We start from the raw sequence: 22,123 nt of genomic DNA on the forward strand, positions 1-22,123 counted from the left end.
AATACACATCAGATTTTTGTGGATTTCAGAGGGACTTGATTTTACTTTTCAGTTGATAACGCAATTGCTAAACTACCTATGGTGATCAATAAACCTGAAAATGAGAAATCTTTTTTCTCTTTTCCTGCCTTTAGCCACATTGATGTTATTAATTAAAAAAAAAAAAAGTCTAACCAAAACAAAAGCACAAAGTTTAATGAATCAGCTGTATTCAGGTAAATAACTTGGAATATTATCAGCAGAACTACATACTACACATATGTAGTAATCAGTTGATGTGCTGTCATTGTAATATGGAAATTTAAAGTGAAAATTGTGTGGATGAAAACTGACTAGATTGTTGCATATCATCTTTCTGTTTTATCCTTACCTCTTTTTATGGGTGTACATAAGAGTATTATTTTACTCTATTTTTTGTGTTAATACCACTTTAAATGAGTACACTTATTTAAAACTTTTTTTTTTAATTTTCTTTTTCCAATATCTAATCAGTGATATTGAATGTGTCATATTGGCAGCTTTAGAAAATGACAGCCTCTGTGAAAGTTCTCTGAAAATGTTTATTCCAGGTAACATTCTTGCTTTTCTCTGGAAGGCCTCTTAGTCACCAGGAGGCTTTTGGTAGTTTTTTCCCACCTACTTCTTGAATAACTTCTGATGATGGTTTTATGAACTTCATGGGCAACAAAAGTAATTTTCTGCTGAATTGAGAGAGCCATGCTTTTGCAGCTTTTTGATGTCATAAGGATACTCCTGAATTCTTACTTCACTAACTTCACTTACTTCTGTTTACTCTGGAGTAATTATTAACATTTTCGGTAGACTTTGTGAATTCAGTGTGTGGTTTGGGGTGGGGATTTTTGGTTTTTTTCAGGAGCATTTTTCAATTTGTGTGCAGGTGATACTGAATTGAAATGAGGAGCACTGGAACTCACAGCTGTTAAAATGGTAACAGAGGTTGATTGTTCAGCTCCTCTTGGATCTCCTGGGTTTGGAAGTTGGAGTCTGGATTTAGCTGGAGTGTCAGACAGGAAGACACTAATTGCACCAAGTCCAAGAATGAGAACTGTGTGTGTCAGAACTCTAATGTGATTGACCTTGATTTCCAAGTGATTCTGGGAGTGAGGAGAAACACTGGTTTTCCCTTATTTTTCTGCTCAGGCAAAAGCTGTTAGAAATTTTGAAAAATTACATTTTGGAGGGTAAAAAGGTCAGTAACACCTTTCTAATAATACTCAGTTGTTATTTCCATTTGTGTTTTTGACTGAAATTGAGGCTTTTGCCCCCCTTTTGAATCTGTACTGGCTGACTCACAGATTCTGACTGCATAAAATTCACTGGGCTCGTATTTTCTATTTAATGGAAAGGTCACAATGGAAATCTTCATATAAAAGGAAGAAAAGTTTTGTTTCTTCTGGCTGCAGAGTCCTTGGGCTTGCTCAGCTGCAGTTGTGTGTATCTGTGGTGGTGATGTGCTGTCAGCACAGGTGTCATAAAAAGTGAGGCCAAACCTGTCAGACACACACGTTGAGGATATATCTGCCTTTGAAACTATCAGTCTGGAGGAGGCTGATAAGACAACCAAGAGTAATCTTGACTTGAGAAAAGAGAGAGAGAATAGCAGGATTTAAGCTGATAGGGGAGAGGTGAGGTAAACAAGAAAGGAAAGCTTGGGGATGACAGGTTTGTACTTTTGGTGTTAATAAATAACATCCCACCTCACACAGCAGTGTCTCTCCCTGGTAATCCCATAATGGCATCCCAGGAGTCCAGTCTGCTCCTGTGTGGCCTTGTCCCTGTTGGTGGCTTTTTGTTCTGCAGGCAGCCTACTCTCTGGAAAGGAAATCAAGGAGTGGGAATTTGGGTCACCCCTCTTGCTGCCTCACCCTGAGTGTAGGGTTCCTGCCTCTCCAAAGGGAAGAGATGCCAGAAGACAGGCTAATCATATCCTGCAAACCAAATTATTGTTGGTGTCATGTCCTGATCTGTCCCTGACTTGTTTCAGATTCTCCAGCCCTGGAGCTGGGGGGATAATTTGAGTCACAGCTGTTGGGACAGTGATGTGTGTGACCCCAGCACCAGGATCTCCAAACAACAAGATTTCCTTGGCTGCTTCCTTGCAGATCCTCCACCTCCATAATGGCTTGGATGGGTGATGCTCACCTAAGGTGTGTTTGGGGTCTTGAGCAGGGCGTGAGATTGTTTTGTTTTACTAATTGATTTATGTATTTTCCTCCCTACTCCTTACTTTGTGCTCAGACTATTTCTCTTGTATTTCCATTTACTGGGTAGTGATGAGTCACTGTCTAGTGCTGTCCTATCGCACCTGTGAAAAAAATTACACCTGTTTCTTGTAGATAAGGCAAGAAACAAATTACTCTGGGGTGCCTTTCTCTGACACTTCATTTGTCTTCTAGACTGTGCAAGGGTAGTTACCTTCATGCCAAAATTAATTATGGGCAGCTCTGGAATTCTTAATCTGTCAGAAGCAACAGGAGAAAACATTTTATTCAGTTCCAAAGACTGGGTGAATAAGAAAGAGATGGGAGTTTTCCAGACATAAATAGAAGTTTTCTCACTCCTATTTTCAGCTGATTCTGAGTTCTCACTGAAGTTGTAATAATTTTTGCTTTCATCAAAATTGCTTTCCTGTGTCTTAAATTAGCAGGAACAGGCTATAGCAGATGGCTGAAGAGTTAAACTGTTTTCCCTTTTTCTGCAGTAACAGTGCTTACAGCAGAACTTGTACACTCCTTTGCTTGCCCTCTGTTTCAAGAAGGAAATGCCTTTTGAAAGAATAAATCTTGCATTGGCTGGCTCTCATCTCCTAATCTAAAGACTGTAACTGGTAACTACATAAATTACTGTTATATTCTCAGCACAGTTTCAATTGAATGACTTTATTCCTCATAAAACCACTGCTGTATAGCTTTTCCACCAGGAACGGCATGTGAGGGACCACTCGCTGTGTCCTCGTGCTGCTGGCCCAAATACTCCCTCTGGTCTCAGTGCAGACAGTAACTTTAAACTCTATTTATTTGTTTGGAATGAGTCAAGAGCCACAGGAAGGGCTGTGGCTTTCCCTGCTCATTCCCCTGCGAGTGCCACATGATGTGCCCTTCATCTGGTGGCAGGAGTACAGTGGGAAAGAGAAGGACTGAGAATGCATTTACAGGGAGAAGTAAAAGCCTTTCACTGACTGTTGATTTAACAAGGTAATATCCCTGCAGTCAGAAATTAAATTGTTAGCCTAGGGGTTTTCCAGAATGGGCTTGTTTAGAATAGTTTTCTTTATATTATAGCAAGCAAGAGAGGTTTATCCATCTCTTATTATATCCTTTTCCTCCCCTCAGTGTAAATCAGAGGAGGGTTTGGCTCAGGGTTTGCAGTGCTCCAGACCCCTTTGGTTTTCTCCTCTCTTTGCAGAAACACAGCTCCTGTGGTGTGGCATGTAGCACTGTCCATGAAGCATGAGGTATAGCAGAATGAAATATTCCAAATACTGCTTTTATTTTTACTGACCTCACGTGCCTAGACCTGAGGATTGCAGCCATTCCTGGCAGCATCCAAGGCCATGTGTATTGAATATCTTCTTGTGGCTCTGTGCTCTGGGCTGCCACCAGGAAAGGGACCCCAAAGGCAGCAGAGCTGGCTGGCAGTGAGTGACACTGCTGTTGGGACCATGCACTGGTGGTCCCAAAGCTGCTCATCACTGGCAGGGCAGGCAAGCACCCAGCCAGACACAGGACCATGTCCCTGTGTGACTGTCTCACCACCTTAGTTTTTGCTTTTAATACTGCACAAAGCAGTATTGTCAACACCACAAGGCAAAATGATTCATCTGCTTTCTATTGTTACTTGCTCAAGCAGTGAAAGTAATTATATCTAAATAGGAATACTTTTTAATTTGTTGCGTGACTGCGAGTGTTCTGGGTTCATTTCTGTTATGGTCTCCTTTGTAATCCTAACAGCTAAAATATTTTTTAATAGAAGCTGAAAATCTGACACTGTCACAGTATTCCAGACTTGAGACTAAATGCAAAACAGATTTGCATGGCTGAAAACTTCTTATTTGTGGCTGTAGGCGCTTCTATAGGAATTTGGGAATAAAGATGAGGGGAAAGGCTCCACTGTGAACCATGCATGACATTTCAGATACTATTTGCTTGTCTGAGTAACATCCTATAAAAATCTTGCTGGTAGTTGGTCATGTTACACGGATATGCCTAAAATGAGAGTTGGTAATACACAATGGGATCTTGGCAGCATGTTGTGCCATTTGCTTCCTCCCCTCTTCTCCAGCTTCTGTTTCTGAAATTGCTTTATTTTATATAAAAAGCTGTATTTTATATGTTTGAAGCACTGACAGGACCTTTTCTGGGGGATGTACTAAACTTGTGCTGGTATTGTAAGGAGTAAAAGCATTGATACAGTTGAGGATCCCACAACCCTTCTGAATGTTTCAGTTACCACTTCTTCCTGAGTGTGCCTGGACTAGGAGATGGCAAAAAAAAAAATACAATGTTAAAATTCTTGTGTTATTGATAGTCTCCCACTCTCAAAAAAAAAAAGAAATTAGGTATTGACTCCTTGTGATTATATGTGTGATGCCACATTAACAATGCACTCATTAGCTGACAACTGCAACCTTTCATTTTATTAATGTTTCTAATGATAGAGTTGGCAGGAAATATCTGATAATGCAACCTGTTATAATATGAAATCCTTGATTGGATGTGGGCAATCAGATTAAGTTCACCTATTGGTGTATTTCAGGCTCTTTAAAGCTTTTTATGTAAGTGCCTTCTATGCTTTTGGGTGTTTTTTTTTTTTTTTTTTATTTTTAGTTATGTAAGGAAGATGTCTAAGAATTCAGTAGTTTTCTACTGAGAGAGACTACTTAGAAGAAAATATTTTGTATATCAGTGATCCACCTGGTTTTGGAGTGTGGGAAAAATACTGATTAGGTTGCTTAATATACTTTTGTACATTAATGGTTCATAAACATATTTTTGGTAGAAACTGAATTGATCAGTTCCTGTGAGTACTGCAAAAGAATTACAGTCGGTTTTGCATTAGAAGATTTTTGAAGCATATGGCAATAATGCTGTAATTTCTGGCAGCATTTGATGGGGTTTTGTACTGTGAATGTCTCTGTCACATTATGCAACTGATGAGTGTGAAGACAGCATGTAAAATGGCTTTGAATAATTTAAACTTTACCCTTTGTGTGGTACCATAACTTTGGGGGCTTCAGTACGGGGGCACAGCTTTGCTCTGTAACTAACCCAGAGAGACAGAGTTCAATGTATGGGAGGTGATCCTGTAATTTTGTTATGTTAGGAGCTTACATTAAGTTTATGACCTTGTTAGATACTGGAATTTTTTTTATTTGATTTAAAAAAAAAATATTTTTATTGAAAATTCCTCTGTAATCATCTATCAGCTGCTGAAAAGCTGCTGTGGGTCTCTCTGCCAGGCTGTGGAGCAGCTTGGGGTAGCTGAGTCTCCTGGGGTTTGTGCTGCAGCTGGCAGGAGACAAGTGGAGCTGCAGCTACAAATGTTCAGGGGCAGAGAAAGCAGGTTGTGTTCCAAACATCTTGCTGTCATCAAGAGTTGCATTGAAATCTTCTGGTGTTCTGCAATCTGCCTTAAACAGGAAAAGAGCAGCAGCAGATGAAGCAGGTGTCAGGCTCCTGCCAGTCCCAGCAGCTGATGCTGTGTGCACACACATGTGCATGGGTTACCAGTTATTCCCGGGGGTTTACATTTATTCTACGTATCTCCCTGACTTCTGAACTAAGAAAATGCAGTTGTGAAAATTTGTTTTTACAATTATATGTTAATATAAGAGACCTGCACATTTTTGAAGAAAAGTAGGTATTTTCCTCTTGCAGCCAATCTGGTTTGGGGTTTCTCCTTAATCTGGCAGCATGTGCAAACCTGTATGCTAACAGCCATTCTTTCATGCATCATTGTTCTGGAATACAAATGGATAGAAACAGGCACTGTCTTTAGGTTTTGCCTTTTCATTTACCAATGCAGATGTATCTGTGTATTTTAAAAGCAGATCTTGGCTATTGGAAGCTGATTCAATTTTAGGATATCATCTACTTCATTAGGCACAGACCACTTGGTCTCATTTCGTGTCGTCTCCTGGCTATTTACTGAATTTTTAACCTGGTTGCTGGAGTCCTGCAGTTTATTTTATCTTATTAATAGCACTGCTTTACAAAGGTCAGGCCCATTCAACTAGAAGGTTTTGATGTGCTGGTTTCATTTCAGGAAATAGAATAGCCACTGCCTACTGTGGGTGCCTGAAAAGTCCTGGAAAATGACTCATGTCGGATTACAATTAGTTTTAGGGAGCAGACTTGCTACACAAAAATATTTTTCTATCTGGTGGATTAGCTCAATTAACAAATATCTAGTGTTCAAATTGTGTAAATAATGCCCCCAGACTGTTCTGGGTGAGGTGGGTTTTCTGTTCCATCAGCAGAGCTGAACAAACAGGAATTCTCAGATGGAGGCAGAAAGGTGGGGAAGGGCTGGGACAAGGATCCCTTTAGGGGGGTGAGTTTATTGGGTGGGTTTGCAGTACTGATCAGGCAGCAGATATTGGAAGGCAGAGCATTTGGGCAACTGAGACTTAGGGCTGAGACCTGAGTGAGTGGAAGAAGATGAACCATTTTTGGACTGTCTTGTCCTTAGAAATGCCTCATGCTATGGACTTGCCAGTGTCCCATGGGAAAATGTTCTTACCGAGGAGGAAATAATCTCAACTGTACTTAAGTCTTTAATAAAACTCCTACGTAGGTGACCTAATTTTCAGTGCTCATCATTTTTAATTCAAGATTTTATTTATTTAAATGTCTAAATATGGATCTAAGATTCTAATGTTAATCATCCATTTAAAAAAGTAAAAAGAAATCTTGGCTGTGGATAATGTGATTAATTCAGTCTTTCCAGTTGCTGAGAGGTAGACTAAATGCATAGCTAGAGAGGGTAATTTTGTTGATGATTTAAGAAATGCATCCTAGCAATGTAGTGTACAGTAAGCTATAAAGCTGTTGTTGTCTTCATATAAATGTGTCATTAAATCACATTTCCTAATATTAGTGGCCAAGGTGAACAGAAGATGATGCAGAGCAAGATTATTTTCATTTTATATCTCTCAGCTCTCTAAATGTTCACATCTGCCTTGCATAACAGAATTATACAAAATCTTGTAATGTCTTCCCCCTGCCCCCCAAAAAAAACCCCTAACAATCCAAACCTTAAACAGGCTGGTATTTGATCCTCTAAAAGAAAGGTGCTATATTATACATAAAGACTATGATAATACTGTTAAACAAAATTTAGGACCTGATTATTGCTGTAGAAAAAGATTTTACTCAAATTATGCAAATTTGTACCTCGTGCTAGCCTAGAGAACAAACCTGTGGGCACAGACTGCCAAGTCACCTCAAGTGACATCACTTTTATCTAAAACTTTAAAATCTGAATACAAGGTGGGAAAACGCTTCCAGCAGCTAGCCTATTCCTCTCCCCACTCACCATCTGGATATTGTGAGTAAATTATCTTTATAAACCAATGCTTCTGGAGTGTTTCTCTTGTGATATGCAGGATGAAAGGCTGGGGGAGACATACATGGTCCAGCTCCCCTGTCAAGTTGAATTCTTTCTTTATTTCTCCACTCAAGGTGTGTTTGGCTCATCAGTCATTTTTTCAGTCCCAAGGCTCAAATGCATTATGTTATTTGTTTGCTGATCCTGTCAGCTTAGCACACAGAGGAGTGTGTTATAGGGGAATAGTGGGCTGGAGCTGACAAGGGACATTTCAGGAGTGAAATGTGGTAATGCAGGAGAGCAGATGTGAAGCCATCAAAGGCTGGGGTAACCAAAGGACAGTTTGCAGTGGGAAGGGGAGGATGGCGAGGAGAGGTGGTGGAAAAGCTCCCATGAATGGAAAAAAAAAAATGTGTGTGACATGAAGTGACCCTCCCCCCCCGCCCACATCCCAAAGCAAATTACAAAACCTCAGAAAGAAGAGAAGGTACAGGCAGGGTTTGACAGTCTTGACGTAGTAGAGTTCACTGGCAAAGATGCAGAAGCAAACTATATCCTAATTCACAGTGACTGGCACATATTTGGGTGTCTGGAGCCTTTTTGTGCTCCCTCTGTGTGTACCCACACTCTGCATTGATACAGTATTTCCACTGATTGCTAAGGAAATTTGCAGTTTCGAACTGTAGAAAAGATGATCCCACATGCAATTCCAAAGAGAAGCTTAAGTCTTTTAGCTTTCCTAATCCTGTCGGTGCTCTGGAAGATATTGCTTACATAAATATCACAGCTAATACTGTATTTTGTTGACAAAACTATTAACTTCACTGAAAATATGCTTAGCATCTTCCCTTGTGCTCTCTGTTACAATGATTTAATAAAAATTTTAAAAAAAGTTTCTAAGGTTTAACCACGTGATATTTGTTTTAATTGGAGATCAGATTTAATAAAATCCACTATTTGTTCCATTCAATATTGCATGCACTTGCAGATAGTATTTTCTTCAGTAGCAAGACTCACAATAATGTACTTCTCTGTTTTGCCTTCTAACATACCCCAAGTTGCTCAGGTCTCATACTGATTGTTGCTTGTAGAATGAAGTTTTAATGCAAAGTAATTTGCTGAAGCATCTAAGCAAAATTCAGAAGTGAATGCTGTCCTAGTTGTCCTTGTGTCTGCTCTGGAAGAAACTGAAGGAGTTGATCTAAATTTATGCATCTGTATTTTGGTTGTAAAGGAGCTTCCTTGCATATGGTTTTAATTGTGGTTGGGGCAGAGCTTGCACTGGCTGCAGGGGTGAGGTGTGTGTGCTCTGTGGCAGTGCAGTTCTGGACACTGCTTGTGGGAATGTTTGCAGCCAGCAGAAAATGTGCAGAAAGAAAAACCTGGAATTATTCTTCATTAAGCAGAACAACTACTTCAAAATAACACCCACGTGTGGATTTGCACTTGTACAATTCCAATCAGTTCATTAAAGTGGATGTGTGCAAAATCCGTTGCTGGCTGTTTCAGTGTGCTGCTCTCAGGGAGAAATGCACAGGAATTTTGAGTCTCTCACTGATGTGTTTTTCTCTTTCTGGCAGAATTTGCCTGCAGTGAAAGTGCCAGTGAATAGGCACAATATGGGCTGTAAATCTGAACCACTTAGGGGGTGAGTGGAAGAAGAAGTTGAAGAAGGGACGCGATATCCATTAGGCTGCAGTGAAACACTCACTGGGTTCCTGCATTTGCTAAGCAAGGCAGCTTTGTTTTCTGAAGGTTTCCAATGCAACACAAAAATTCAATTTCTCTCCAGTTTTCCTAAAACACAGACTTTACAGATACCTGTGTTGTAGTGCCTATTGCTTCAGGTATAGCTACAATTTTTTTTTCCCTGTTTATGCAGTTTTGATTGTGGCTACACTGCAAAAGTTTTGGTTTGGTGTTTTTTTTGGTCCCCTGCTTAAAAAATCTGATGCTGCTCTGATTCAGTTTGGTTGAATATATTTAGGCTTTGAACCCCTTACTGTTTTTTTCATTGTGGTATTTATCCTTTTTATATGTCATTGAGTGTGTCATATGTGTTAATGTCACAGATTTTTAAGAAGCATGGGGGTGAAATGTTGTGTCTGCATAGTCCACGTGGGTAGTTTGTTACCAAGAATACAAGTAGTCATGTCATGCTAATAACAAATAGTCATCTGCCTCCCACAATTCCTCCAGTTGCTTGATAGTTTAATAGGTGACTTTGTCTTCACAGTAGATGTAAGAAGCAGTGGAGGTAACTTGACTTTTTTTCTGCAGTGAAGATGGCTTGACTGTGTTCTGTACATGAGTACCCAGTAAAAACCTGCTCAACTGATGAATCTCTGAATCGTGTTTTGTGTCCTCATGTCTGTCTGTGACTTCCTTAACAAACCACATCGAGAGAAAACTCAGACTCATATTTGCAGAAAGTGAGACAAAATGTACAGAAGTTTTCTGTTATATAACAATTTTGCTTTTATTTTTTTTTATTTCCAAAGATTTCATTGACCTTGCAGCTTTGGAGTAGAGCACTTTTACTGTCTAGCAACAGGCACCCCACTCTGGCCTTTGGGCTGAACCATCATGGCACTACAACATCCATTTGTCCTGGCAGTGAGCAGTTCAGGTGATTGTATATCAAATCATGCTGAATTAGGGGACATTTTCCAACCTGGATTCCAATTCCTGAACATCTGCATGTTGCTGTTGTCTTGGTCTTATTTGTGCTCTGTTCACTTAAAAATGGGCTTTGAAATTTTTGTTAGATCATAAGAGAGGCTGAAAGTGACTTAATGTAAGTATTACTCCCTGAAACTAGCACCCACTGTTCTCAGGACACTTTGTGGTGTTTATTTTATTTTCAGCTAGAGAAGGGCCAGAAGTCTGAGGGAAGTGTGCAATGGACAAGGAAATGTGGATAAATAGATGGCTGTGGGGGAAGTGAGGTACTCTTGGACATGCCAGTATCAACAGGGAATGTTGCATACAAAATGTGCCAAAGGATGAGGTGGAGGAGGAGCAGGTCAGGTCCCTTTCCTGTCACTTCCCTAGAAATCTCTGCCCTGTGGCACCTGCTTTTTGCCATGTGCACCCACGTGTTGTAAGTGTGCCCCTCAGGGATGTGTGGACTTTACTGAGACTGCTGGGAAGAGATGACGTGGGTGGATCAACCTTAGAAGGGACAGAAAGGACGTTTTTATGTGGACCTGAAGTGGACTCTGCAGATGGTTATTTGCTGTACTGAGAGCAAACCTACTGGATTCTCAAATCTCTGATCAGCTCCAGACTTGACATCAGTAGAGGCTTAGAACTGACCAAGCAAATAGTTTGAATTTTGCCTACTTTAAAAAGTTTATCCTTTTTGTGTCCCCACTGGTGTACAGTGAAATCTGGCATGGGGCACATAGAACAATTCTGGAAGTCTAGCATTTTAAGCTTAGTTGTCTCTCAGGAAACTTTTTAGTTTGGGGTGGGGAGCAGGTGAATGCATTTTTTAACAGTGGATTCTCAGCACTTTGAAAGTCTGACCTGTTTTATACAGTCCATGGAGATGTACTCAGGACCATTCCCTCCTGAAGCAAATGAGTGATGAAATGATGAGGCCCCTTTGAGGTCAGCAGAGCTGAAGGAGTGGATGAACTTACTGCAGAGGTACAGAGTTGAAATCAAAATAAAGGACAGCAGAGGGATAATAATTGAATTTTATGGATGCAGACGATAATTGGATACTAATCCTTCATTTTCAGTGCAAATGGCATATTCAGAATGGCCTTTTGTTGGATTTCTGCTTCAAGAGGAGTGGGGACAGGCTGGAAAGGGGCCAGAAGAGGTGAGGAAGGGCAGTTGGAGATTTCAGGAGCAGTAGCTCTTAGGAAATGGATGAAAAGACTGAGGAAATTTGATTTTAAGAGAAGATAGTTGAGGGAACGCCATGAGAGCAATCCTTATGTATGTAAAAAAAAATATCAAAACTTGCAGAGAGAAAAAGATTAGTCTGTTCTTAACATGAGTGGGGGAAAGGAGAAAATGCAGCGTGTCTAAATAAAGCAGGGTGATTATTTAGGATGGACAAAAAGTTTATATCTTTGGAAAAAGGCAGGAAAAAAATGCCTGGAGTGGCAGTGGGGTGAGCTGAGCCTGCCTCAAACCAAATGGTCTCCTGTGGCCTCTTCCCAAGCCTGTCTTTATAAGATTTTATGCTTGCTTCTTTGGAGAGAGCTTTTAGTTTATCCACAAGCAGTTGGATTTGTGGTGCAGTGTAAATAACTTCAGGACAGTGTTTTGGTTATCAGTGCTGATTTCCTCAGCTCTATATTAGAACTGAAGGGTCACTTGGAAGCTGTCAGTATTTCAGATAAAAACAAATGCATCTGAAACACAGTTCAGCTGGTGAGATGGAGATTATCAGAACTAAGCCATATGATATGGCATTTGTGATAACACTTTGCTTACATAAGCATGTGGAGATGGCATTTTACCCTTTCTCCTCTTTTTTTTTTTTTTTCTTTTAATCTGCAGTTTTCGTTTTAACCAATACACTCTACGGAACTTTTAAATATTTTTTGTAAAATGTCCAAGCTGACATATCAGCTAGGAATCTTTGCAGTTCTATTAGAAGTGCATTGGTAAATTAAAACATGTTGATAAGAACATGAGGCTAACAGGAAGGTTGCATGGCATCATCTTGTGGTTGTCTTAGTTTTCCTGTATATAAGTTTAATTTCTTTAAGTTCATGAAAGAAATTTAAGTTTTTTACATTCTTTTCAAATGATAAAAATTAAACATTTATTTGTGAATTTATCTAATTCAAAGTAATCCTCAATCTTTAAATAATAGGTGGTTTCTCTAAGCATTGCTAAGTTGTGGTTTTGGTTGGGGGTTTTTTTGTTTGTTTGTTTTGTGGTTTTTGTTGGGTTTTGTGATTTGGTTGTATTTTTTTTCTTTTTTTTTTAGGTTAGCTTGCCCTCTTTAATTTCTCATTGTCCTTTGAGAATTGGGGTATTATTTAAAAGTTAAATCATACAGTTCCAATAAAGATGTCCAATGCCATCAGAATGACACATTCAGTGTAATTACTTTAGAGTTCACAGTGTAACCTAATGATTGGCAATTGAAAGGAATAAAATGCTGCCAGTTGAGCAGTATTGAGATTTTTTTTTTCATCTGCAGATTTCCTGTATAAAAAGCAAGGTTTCAAGGTTTGGTTTTTTTGATCAATAGGTTTTCTGTATAGAAAAAGAACCATCCAGTGCTATTCACATCCACACAGAAATGGTCTCTTGCTGGAAGTAAACCTAATTGTCTCCGACAGTAAAAGGAACCACTTGGACTTGATTATTCAGCTGGTCACATTTTATTGAGACACTGACATATTCCCTGTGGTCTGGGAAGAAAAGAAGATTATATGGTTGTGAAGTTTTGCTGGGTCAGTGCTCTGCCAGTGAATGCAGGGTTATATGCAAACATTTCAAGGTGAGGGATTGTCTTCTCCCCGTCCTCCTTCCGCTGTGGCTCGACATCGCCCTCGGCGCTGTAACCTGCTGGAAAATGCAGGCACAGCTGTTTGGAGCTGCTGCTTCTCTTGCATTAGGAGAAAATAGAGTAAAACCCATCATTAAATAATTAGATCTATAAGCTTCGAATACAATTTTATATTCCCTTTGCTGTTTATAAAACAGAGGCTAAGATATCCTTGTATGCCCAAAGTAAAGGTTTGGGTTAAAGCATGCAGCTTATTTAAAATGTTTTAGATGGAATTGTACAAGGATACAGTTTGTGATGTTATGCATGCACACTATCACCTGTGCCATAGAAGAAAACCTGTCTCTTGTGACTGAAATTTAGCAGCTGTGAAAGTTAAGAAAACTGTAGTTATGGGCATGTTACTGGTTGTGAAAGAAAAGTGGCATAATTTTGAGAGATCATCTTTCAAACAACAGTTCCTTTAATAGTAATAAAAGAGGTTTCCTGTGTAGATATCTTCATTGTGTACATATTTTGAAAAAACTTCTTTTACCAACAGCTCCTGTGTTGAAAGCCATTTATTGTAGTAAATAGAATAAATGTATGAGGAGTAGATCAGTCCAGTTTGTGGCAAGCTTTTGAAGTTTTGTGTTAGAGAGAAGCAAGGTCTCCTTACTGTGCTAATAGAAAGTGTGTCATTCTTCTAACCAAAGGGAGCAGTGGAACATGGCAGTGACTTCTTTAGAACTGAAATACACAATGTAAAAGTTATTTTCTCTCTCTTCTTTCTGTGGAATTTAGTCTTAAGATCTTGAAATAGTCCATTCAAGGGACTGGAGCTATCATTCTCCATGTTAAGGGTTCTGTGGTTGATTTACTATTCTTAAAGTGGATAGTGATAACCATCTGTGGGTTTGGGTTTTTTAGTGTTGTTGGGGTTTGTTTATTTGTTTCTTTGATAACTGAAGCCACAAGTGTAAACAGCCAATCTGATTTCTGTTCTTAGCTCTGTCTCTGCCTACCTGTCCCCCCATGAGTGATTTGCTTGTCTCATATTGGCCCTCTAATGTTCTGAGGTATTTGGAAGATTTGGATGCTGGCTAAATGTCACATAACTGACATCCAGATCTCTTAAAAAGCTTTGGAAAGCTCACCTATGGCAAATTCATGACTTTGCAATGCTTAGTGTAGGGGACCAAGGAATTGTTTGTTTTCCAATAAATTGTGGAATTGGAGAGTGAGAGAATCAATCTCAATTTTTCAGTGCCTTCCACCATCTGCCTTGAATGCAAGTTTGGCTTGCATCCTGGTGTTGGAAAGTGAGATTTGAACTGTCCCCATGAGTTTTATTTAAAAGGTATAAAAGGCATTTGACTGATGTGATGGGTAGGAGCAATAAACTTGGTAGTCCTGTAGTGAAAAAGCATAAATGTACAAAATAGCTAAGCTTGGGAGCCAGCAGGGGCTGAGATCTGAGAGTGTTCTTCAGTCCCATGGCAAAGAACTTCTCAGGAAAATGAGAGGTTTGCCCTGGAGCAGTTCTGCATGAATTTATACTATGGTAGGAGAAGATGCATATGGCCAGGTACCCCTGTTAAAGTCCAATACCCAGGTGGACTTAAACACAGTGCAAAAATGCTGTAAAGTTTTGTTTAAAAGTATTTCTTGTAGTATGACTTTCTAAAGAGAAAGCTTATGACCCTTTTATTGGAAATACCTGAAAGCCACAGTGCACATAATGTTTTTTTAAAAAATAAAAGTTGCAGAGTGGTTTTTTTTTTTTTTTTTTGCTAGAGAACTGCACAACCGAATCTAGAGCCAGCATTCTGTTTTCTGACATTCTTTATTTTTTATGATTTAATGAATTGAATTTATTCTGTGTCTGTGAGAATAAAAGCTGCCATAAATCACAGTCCTTTTTGTTAAAAGCCTGAATTGTACTTCTTTATGTTAAAGCATGTTAAAATGTATATTGTAAAATATGTAAAATTTGTGGTGCAGCTCTGTAAATATTCCCTTAGATAGCAAAAGCAGTAAGTTGTTACCCAAGAATGAGCAGGGGTTAATTGTTATTATTGTTAGAAATAGACCCAGAATATCCAGCATGTATGAAGACTGATGGTAGATGTGACAGAGGACATTTCATAAATCACTTTCTGCAGCTGGTGCTGGTGACCTTGCAGTGTAACCTGAAGAACCTGAGCTGCTTCAGGATCCTGTGTGCAGCTCTTTGCACCGTGAGCATATTTCTCTCACCTCCTGATAAATATTTATCCTCTCTTGTACCTGAATTTATTTATTTCTATATTTTGGGAGCAGCAAATTTGTGGCCATCACTTCAGACCATGGGAAATCCAACCAGGCAGGTTGGAGGCCAGCCCAGTGGAGTGCCCTAATTAACAGGAACATGTAATTAAAATTGAAGCAGATGTGGCATGGGCAGGTGGTATTTCCTAAGCATTTCCTGTGTGTGCACACTGTGTGTGATGGACACAAATAGCTCCTCTTTCTGCAAGTGTGGGAAATGCTGGTGCATCTGCTGAGCAGTTGGTGTGTGTGGATACCACAGCTCGGCTCTTAATGGACTGAAACGAGCTCTGAAATCCTCAACATATGAAAACATCTTTAAAACTCAGCCTGGTTAAAGTTTGAGGTTTAAAAAAAATTATATTTGCGTGAGAGGCTATAAATGTAATAACCCCGTGTGATGCATTTCTTGCATTCTTTTGTGATTATCTGCTACTAGTTACTGTTGGGAGCATCGTGTTAGACAAGAGAACACTTTGATCAGATGCAGCTTTACAAAATATGAGCAGTCATTGCAACTCAATGGATCTGAGAGCAGCTACTCATCTGAAAAATCAATCTGTAAAAATTCCAAAATGGCATTTGTCGTTAGGTTTTATCTAAAATTACAGTAGTTGCTTTATGAACAATTTCAGTGAACTGGAAGAAAACAGTGGAAATTTGCAGTCAAAATATGGGAATAAGGAACTTAAATGTGTAAGTCTGCAAAACTGGAATTCAGATTATTTTTTCTTAGTAGGCCAGGAAGTGTAGGCAAAGTTCCCCATGCTCAGTACAGTGGTAAATCCGAAAAGGAAAAAACTAACCAAACCAACCACACTTGAAGTTTTACATATTTGCAGGGAACTTTGGTCCCTGTAGATCTTTCAGGTTGAATTTGTAGAATCCTTCTGCAATTCCAATTTTTTTTTTTTTCTTGGGGTTTTATAGCAATTTAATAGGATTATCTGAGAAGTAATTATGTTATACAGTTAAATTATTCCATCTCTTGGTTGTTAGAGTGACCTGTTGTATTTTTTAGTATCTGTTGAGTGGTGTTTCAGTGTCCCAGCTGGCTTATTTGCAATACCTTTTTCTCTCCTGTGGCAAGCTGTGTCAAAAAGTGCTATTGTAGCAAATGACTTTCCATTAAGGCACGGCAGGTCTCTGTTCCCCATGGCTACCAAATTGAAAATGAAATTTGTATATTTTGTGTGTGTGTTCATTTATCTTTTGTAATTGTTTGGTGAAGAATAGTCTTTTGATGCTGCAGAGGCTGCAGAACCCCTGGCATTATTACAGATATATTTTCAACATATTTAAAGTTATTTTTCTAGGTTTAGGACTCTCAGTCTTCAACAGTGGTGATGTTTTCATCACATCAAAGTGGGAAATCTCTACCTCTTTCAAGTGAAGTTGGGTGAACTTTCTGGGTTTTAAGTGCAATTTTACCTGATTTTTTTTTTTCCTGAGTTCAGAAGCTGAGCCTTTTGAGATGGAAGAGAATGCTCAAGATCTGAGTTTATGTTCTGTTCTGATATACATTAGTTCCATACTGATCTGTATTAGAAAGTAAAGGTCAGGAATTTATGCAAATCTCTGAGAGCATCCTATAAAGGCACAGCAGTGTTCAGACTGGCTTTTTTACATTTATTAGTGTTGATTTTGACTTGAGACCAAATCTTCAGTCTGTGGTGGCTCCACTTCACTGAATTATGTAAATTTACAGCAACAGAGATGTGCCCATAAACTTTGTTGTTATTCCCATTGAATAAACCTGTAAAAAATGCCTGAATAAAGTATCTTTTTAACGTGGCCAAAGGGAGTCAAAAATTTGGCTGAAGTTATCAGAGGCAGTGCTGTAAATGGAAATTGGCAATTGCATTGGTACTGGTTCCTTGTGAGCATACAGCTGCTTGGGGAGCTGAGAACATCCTCACCCCGAGGGGCTGCTGCTCCCCCCTGCTGCAATCCTGCTGCTGGGGGCCTCTGAGGCCTGCAAGTTCTAGGAAATAAATAATTTGAGAATTTGTAAAGAAGGACCGTGAAGTGCATGTGAAGTGTTGGTATTCTTCCAGGCTGAACTGCCAAACTTGACAATTTTATGAATTTAACGGGGTTTAGGAAATACTGGTTTTGTGTATTTTACTTATTACACAATTAGTGTGTGAAAAAATAATGGGTTCAATTACCATTGACTTTAGGTTCATGAAGTCAGCATCAAAGACAAATGCAAGTCAGCTATTGTAGTAAGTCTGGGAAGAAAAGATCTTTCTGGTGCTGTTAATAAGATTTATCAAAGTAGTCTAATAGGTGCTGATTTATTGTAAAATAATGTATGGTCATAATTTGCAATTTGATTTTAACATGCTATAAAGACGTTATGGAGTAAGTAGTGAGTGGGATCATTCCTGTAACTTAGTCATGTATGTTGTCACAAAAGTTTCAAAGGCATGTTGATTTAATTATGAAGTGGAAAGTTACTTCTCTTAGTAAGGGAACAATTTGCTTATTGTATCTTCCTGTTTCAATGCTTAATTCCTTTTATGTGACTGAATACTTCTGGTTACAATGTGCCATAACCCTATTGACCTGGGATAAATTTCTTTAATTATTTATTCTATTAATGTTTCTATCACCTGAGGGAAATGCAGATATTCCATTAATGATTGTGTTAATCAAACCACTATCTTGTATTTCTGCACTGCCCAAGTTTATGTCATTACATTAGCAGGCACAGGAGATGAAATTGGAAACTTGTAATATACTGCAGATTGGATTAAGTCATCTGTGTGGTGTAGACTGCTTGAAGACTTTTTTTAGATAATTTAAAAACATTAAATCTGCAAGACAGTTATTGTTCCTGACAGGATCCCTGAAGTCTCAACATAAGGCCAGTGTTGTAAAGATTTTAACTTTGTGTGTGAACAGTCTTGCTGGAGCAATGCAGCCTGGGATGCAACATACTGCTTTGAAGAAATGTATTTATGAAAACCAATTTTATACAAAAATATGTCTGTTTAAAAAAAGCCTGTTGCATGTTGGAATAATCATTCCACCCCTGCAATGTGATGACAGGCATTAGGCCTTTGAATGGAGTATATAATTTTGAGCCATTTCTAGGTGTAATGGATGTTATAATTTCACTTTTTGCCCTTGTAAAGCCTTGATGTTGACTAGGCAGTAAATGTTCATTTTTCAAATGTTCAGCCATAAGATGGGTGGAGAAGGGAGCCCTTGTGCTTGACTTCCATTGTAAGCTTTGCTTGCTGGGGCTCTCCTGGGGGCAGTGCAGACCCTTCTGGAAGTAATGCCAGTACCTTTAGCCAGCAGCTTCCCACCTGCAACACTGCAGCTGGTTTTGGATATTGCAGGGGTACCTGGAAAGCACCTGGTGGGATTCTCAGATACCTATTTCTTGCTTAAAAATACCATACATTATTCAACTGTTTGTTTTTGATGTGTGCAAGACAGCAAGGGTGTTTTTTGAATGCTGTTCAGGACGTTAAAGCAGTTAAGTTTAGTAGCCTTTTTGTGAAGAGAAGGTTATGGACAAGACTTTCAGGCAGTGTCAGTATCTCTGTGCTTGGAAATAATACATCTGTGATCCTTAGTCTTCTTTTCAGTCCTGAGAGCTTTGTAGACACACACACACACAAAAAAAAACAAAACCAAAAAAAACCACGCAAACCCCAACTTCATTGAATTCAGCAAATATTCCATAAGCTTTTTGTGCTGCACATGGATAGTGCTTTTTATTTGAGTAATAAATTTTATTTCTGTCACTCTTTGCTTACATGACTGCTTGCCTCCATAAGTAGGGAAGACCTTCAGTTGCTCCTTCAGCAAGCCCATCCTCTGAGGTTACCATGGCAGTAGTTTCAGCAGCTAGAATCCTTTGGCATGTGCTGGGGAGGAGGGTGGTCCTTCGGTGCCTTCATCCTGTGGCCCCTGTGCCAGCCAGTGTTGAAAGTGATGCCAGCCCAGACCAACCTGTCTGAGCTCTCACTGACCCATCAGTGCGTACTGCCGAAATAATTCCCATGTTTGCCTCTTACCCTGGCCAAGCTGGCTTCTCAGGTAATCCTTCAATGCAGGTAGGAAATGTGAAGAACCTGCTGGCTGAGCACATCATTTGGGGGAACATTTCCATTCTGCTTAGTAAATTTGCTTTCCTTGATGAATTTAAGCCAAACCTGTAATTATAACTATATAATTAAAACTAATTTTCAGCATCATGCCCTCCCTGGCATCCTTGAGATGTTACTTCACATTGGCTTCTTCGTGTTTAAAGATTGGTTAAATATATGCTCTTTTAGAAATTTGATAAGCAAATGATATGTGAATTTTGAAACAGTTACTGTGATAATTTCTGTAGGATTCTTTATTTAATTTGGATATGTTTCTTATACATACATTTTTTTCTTACTTTTATTTCCCAAAAGTCTCTGTCTTGTACTTGGTAAGAAAATATTTGCAAAAAAAGAGAAAGTTGTATGGTTTTTTTTGCATGTTTGATGATAGGTTTTTAATAAAGTCATGCACTGATGCATACTAAGGTACAAGAGTCCTGATGGGAAATAAACTAAACCCATGTTTACTTGTGTGGGTTTTTTTCCAGAGATTTGTTAGAGTTCCCCAGAGAAGATGATGCAGACCTTGCAATGAAAATCCTGGGGCAGTGGCGTTCCCAAGGCCTGGAAGATGTCCGGCTGGTGAATTACTCTGTTCTGCTTGACCTGCCAGGCCCTTCTTCAAACACAGTAACTCTGCAAAACAGCGGGGAATGCTTTTATCCGAGTGGACAACGGTGCAGCACAGACCCCAGAACACTTCACAGCCAAGACCTCCTGTACTCTTACGCAGCTTATTCTGCCAAAGGAACTCTTGAGGTAACGTGGCCATTTGTCTCTGTCACTTGTGGTGAAATTGAGTTAGGAAAGAGCAGCTTTTGCTGAACCTGACTGGAAAATTACACATAGAATCACAGAATTATTTTGGTAGGAAAAGACCTCTGAGATCATCAAATCCAATTGAAAATATGCTGAAATGCCCAGCTTTAAAATAAGCATATTTATGTGAATTATGATGTGGCCAATTGTACTTATCTTAATTAACCTTATAACCTTATATATATGAATACTTCATAGGAAATAGATATAGATATACACTCACATATGTCTATGTGAATCTAATTATATAATGTCTATAATTTTTTCTTAAATATCTGTGTTTATGAATTGGCACATTTTGCTTGTGTGTAAAAATATGTAAGCTGTGTCTGGAGTTTCACTTTATCCTTGCTGATGTATGAGTGCTGCTGGTTTGAGGAATGCTTGTAGGAAGGATAAGATGAGGCTGGTGGGAGTACTGGGCTAATACCTGGAGCCTCTGAATTATGGTTGTGGATCTCTCATAGTTTCTTCTGTGACAATTCAGTTGACACATCTGCTCCGTTTCCTCCTGAAAACACCGATTTGTAGTTTTATCTTACTGCAGTTACTCTAGGAAGTTTTGTCACCAAAAAGATTCTACCTATCTGGATTTGTTACTTGCCAAGTGAAATAAGATCTTGGATTATCTTGTTTTTTCCTGTGTGCTGTCTTGACTGTCTGTTTTCCTTGAGCTTCTGACTAAATATTTTGAGAGTGCACAAAGGGGCCATTATTTCTGTTTACCCTCCTCGCTGAGATAGGGTAAATCTTAAAAAATATTTCTGAAATACAAAAACTGCAATTTCACTGTTAATTGCATTATTGTCATCTTCCTCCTTTCAAAAATATTATATGATTCCACTGATGCTGGGGGATTTCTATCTTAGTTTCTGTCTTATTTAAAAGACAAGTTTGTTCATGCCTTAGAACACTTACAGACTATAAAGGAATATTGTGAACAGATTGTGAAGATCTGAATATTTAAACATGCCTACTCTCCATGCTGAGTCTTATCAGCCTCGGTCTGGGGCTCTGTCCACTTCAAATTTGTTGCTGTGAAGCAAAATGAAGTAGGCAAGAAGAGGCTCTAACTTGCATGACACGTGCTTTAACGTTTCCATGTAATAATGAATGTGGTTGCCTTCTCATATCACTTAAAAACTCCATATTTAATATTATTTTCTCATTGTAACTTAGTAAGAGTACCTGTAATCAGAGAGAGGAATGGTTGTGACCTTTGAGGCTTTATTTCATGAATGTCGATGCGGTGCTAACAAATTCATCAGATTGAAGGAAATCCAATGTTCCAGGAAGAACCACCGCTGTTATTCCCAGCAGCAGGGGTTCCACTCTCCATTATGTTCCAGGGCAGTTTTCTCTTATGAGTTCAGCAGAAATGAGGACCACACACACCATCCTCATCACAAGGGCTGGACCTTGGCTTTGGCAAAACTCCAACCTTGCACTGGAGCCAAGGAATGACTCTCTGCATGGTTTTACAGTCAGTTCTTTGAGATACCTGAGGGCCCTTATGAAACTTGAGATGTGTTCTTCTCTTCTTCAAAAAGTCTACCTGAAATGTCCTTAGATCTAGAGTTTTTGCCTAAAAGGGAAATTTTCTTATTTGTTTAGGCTACAGGTAAGTTGGTACTGGTCTAACCTTCCTGACTTTCAATCCTACACACTAATCTCTACTGTTGAAACTAATGGAAGTAGAAAAACTTTAAATGACAAGTAGCAGGTGGTGGCTGTTGCTGGGCTCAGCCATCAGAAAGGGACTTGATTGTTTGCAGTGGAACTACAAGTCACGTATTTTGGATATCCTGCAGTGGTTTGTGATTGCAAAATCATGAGGGTTTTCCTGTGA

The 22,123-nt window shown here is 39.1% G+C and overlaps 1 protein-coding gene across 1 annotated transcript in view; it reads left to right on the forward strand.

Moving 5' to 3' along the window:
• The window catches only part of NAALADL2 (N-acetylated alpha-linked acidic dipeptidase like 2), a 218,059-nt gene that overhangs the window by 22,872 nt on the left and 173,064 nt on the right, over positions 1-22,123 (forward strand). Inside the window, exon 3 of the mRNA XM_041406077.1 lies at positions 19,944-20,214. Within this exon, the coding sequence (XP_041262011.1) occupies positions 19,944-20,214 (271 nt within the window). The remainder of the gene's footprint in view (positions 1-19,943; positions 20,215-22,123) is intronic.

The sequence above is a fragment of the Onychostruthus taczanowskii genome, unplaced genomic scaffold, assembly GCF_017590055.1.
Source record: "Onychostruthus taczanowskii isolate IOZ18803 unplaced genomic scaffold, ASM1759005v1 scaffold24, whole genome shotgun sequence".
NCBI lineage: Eukaryota > Metazoa > Chordata > Aves > Passeriformes > Passeridae > Onychostruthus > Onychostruthus taczanowskii.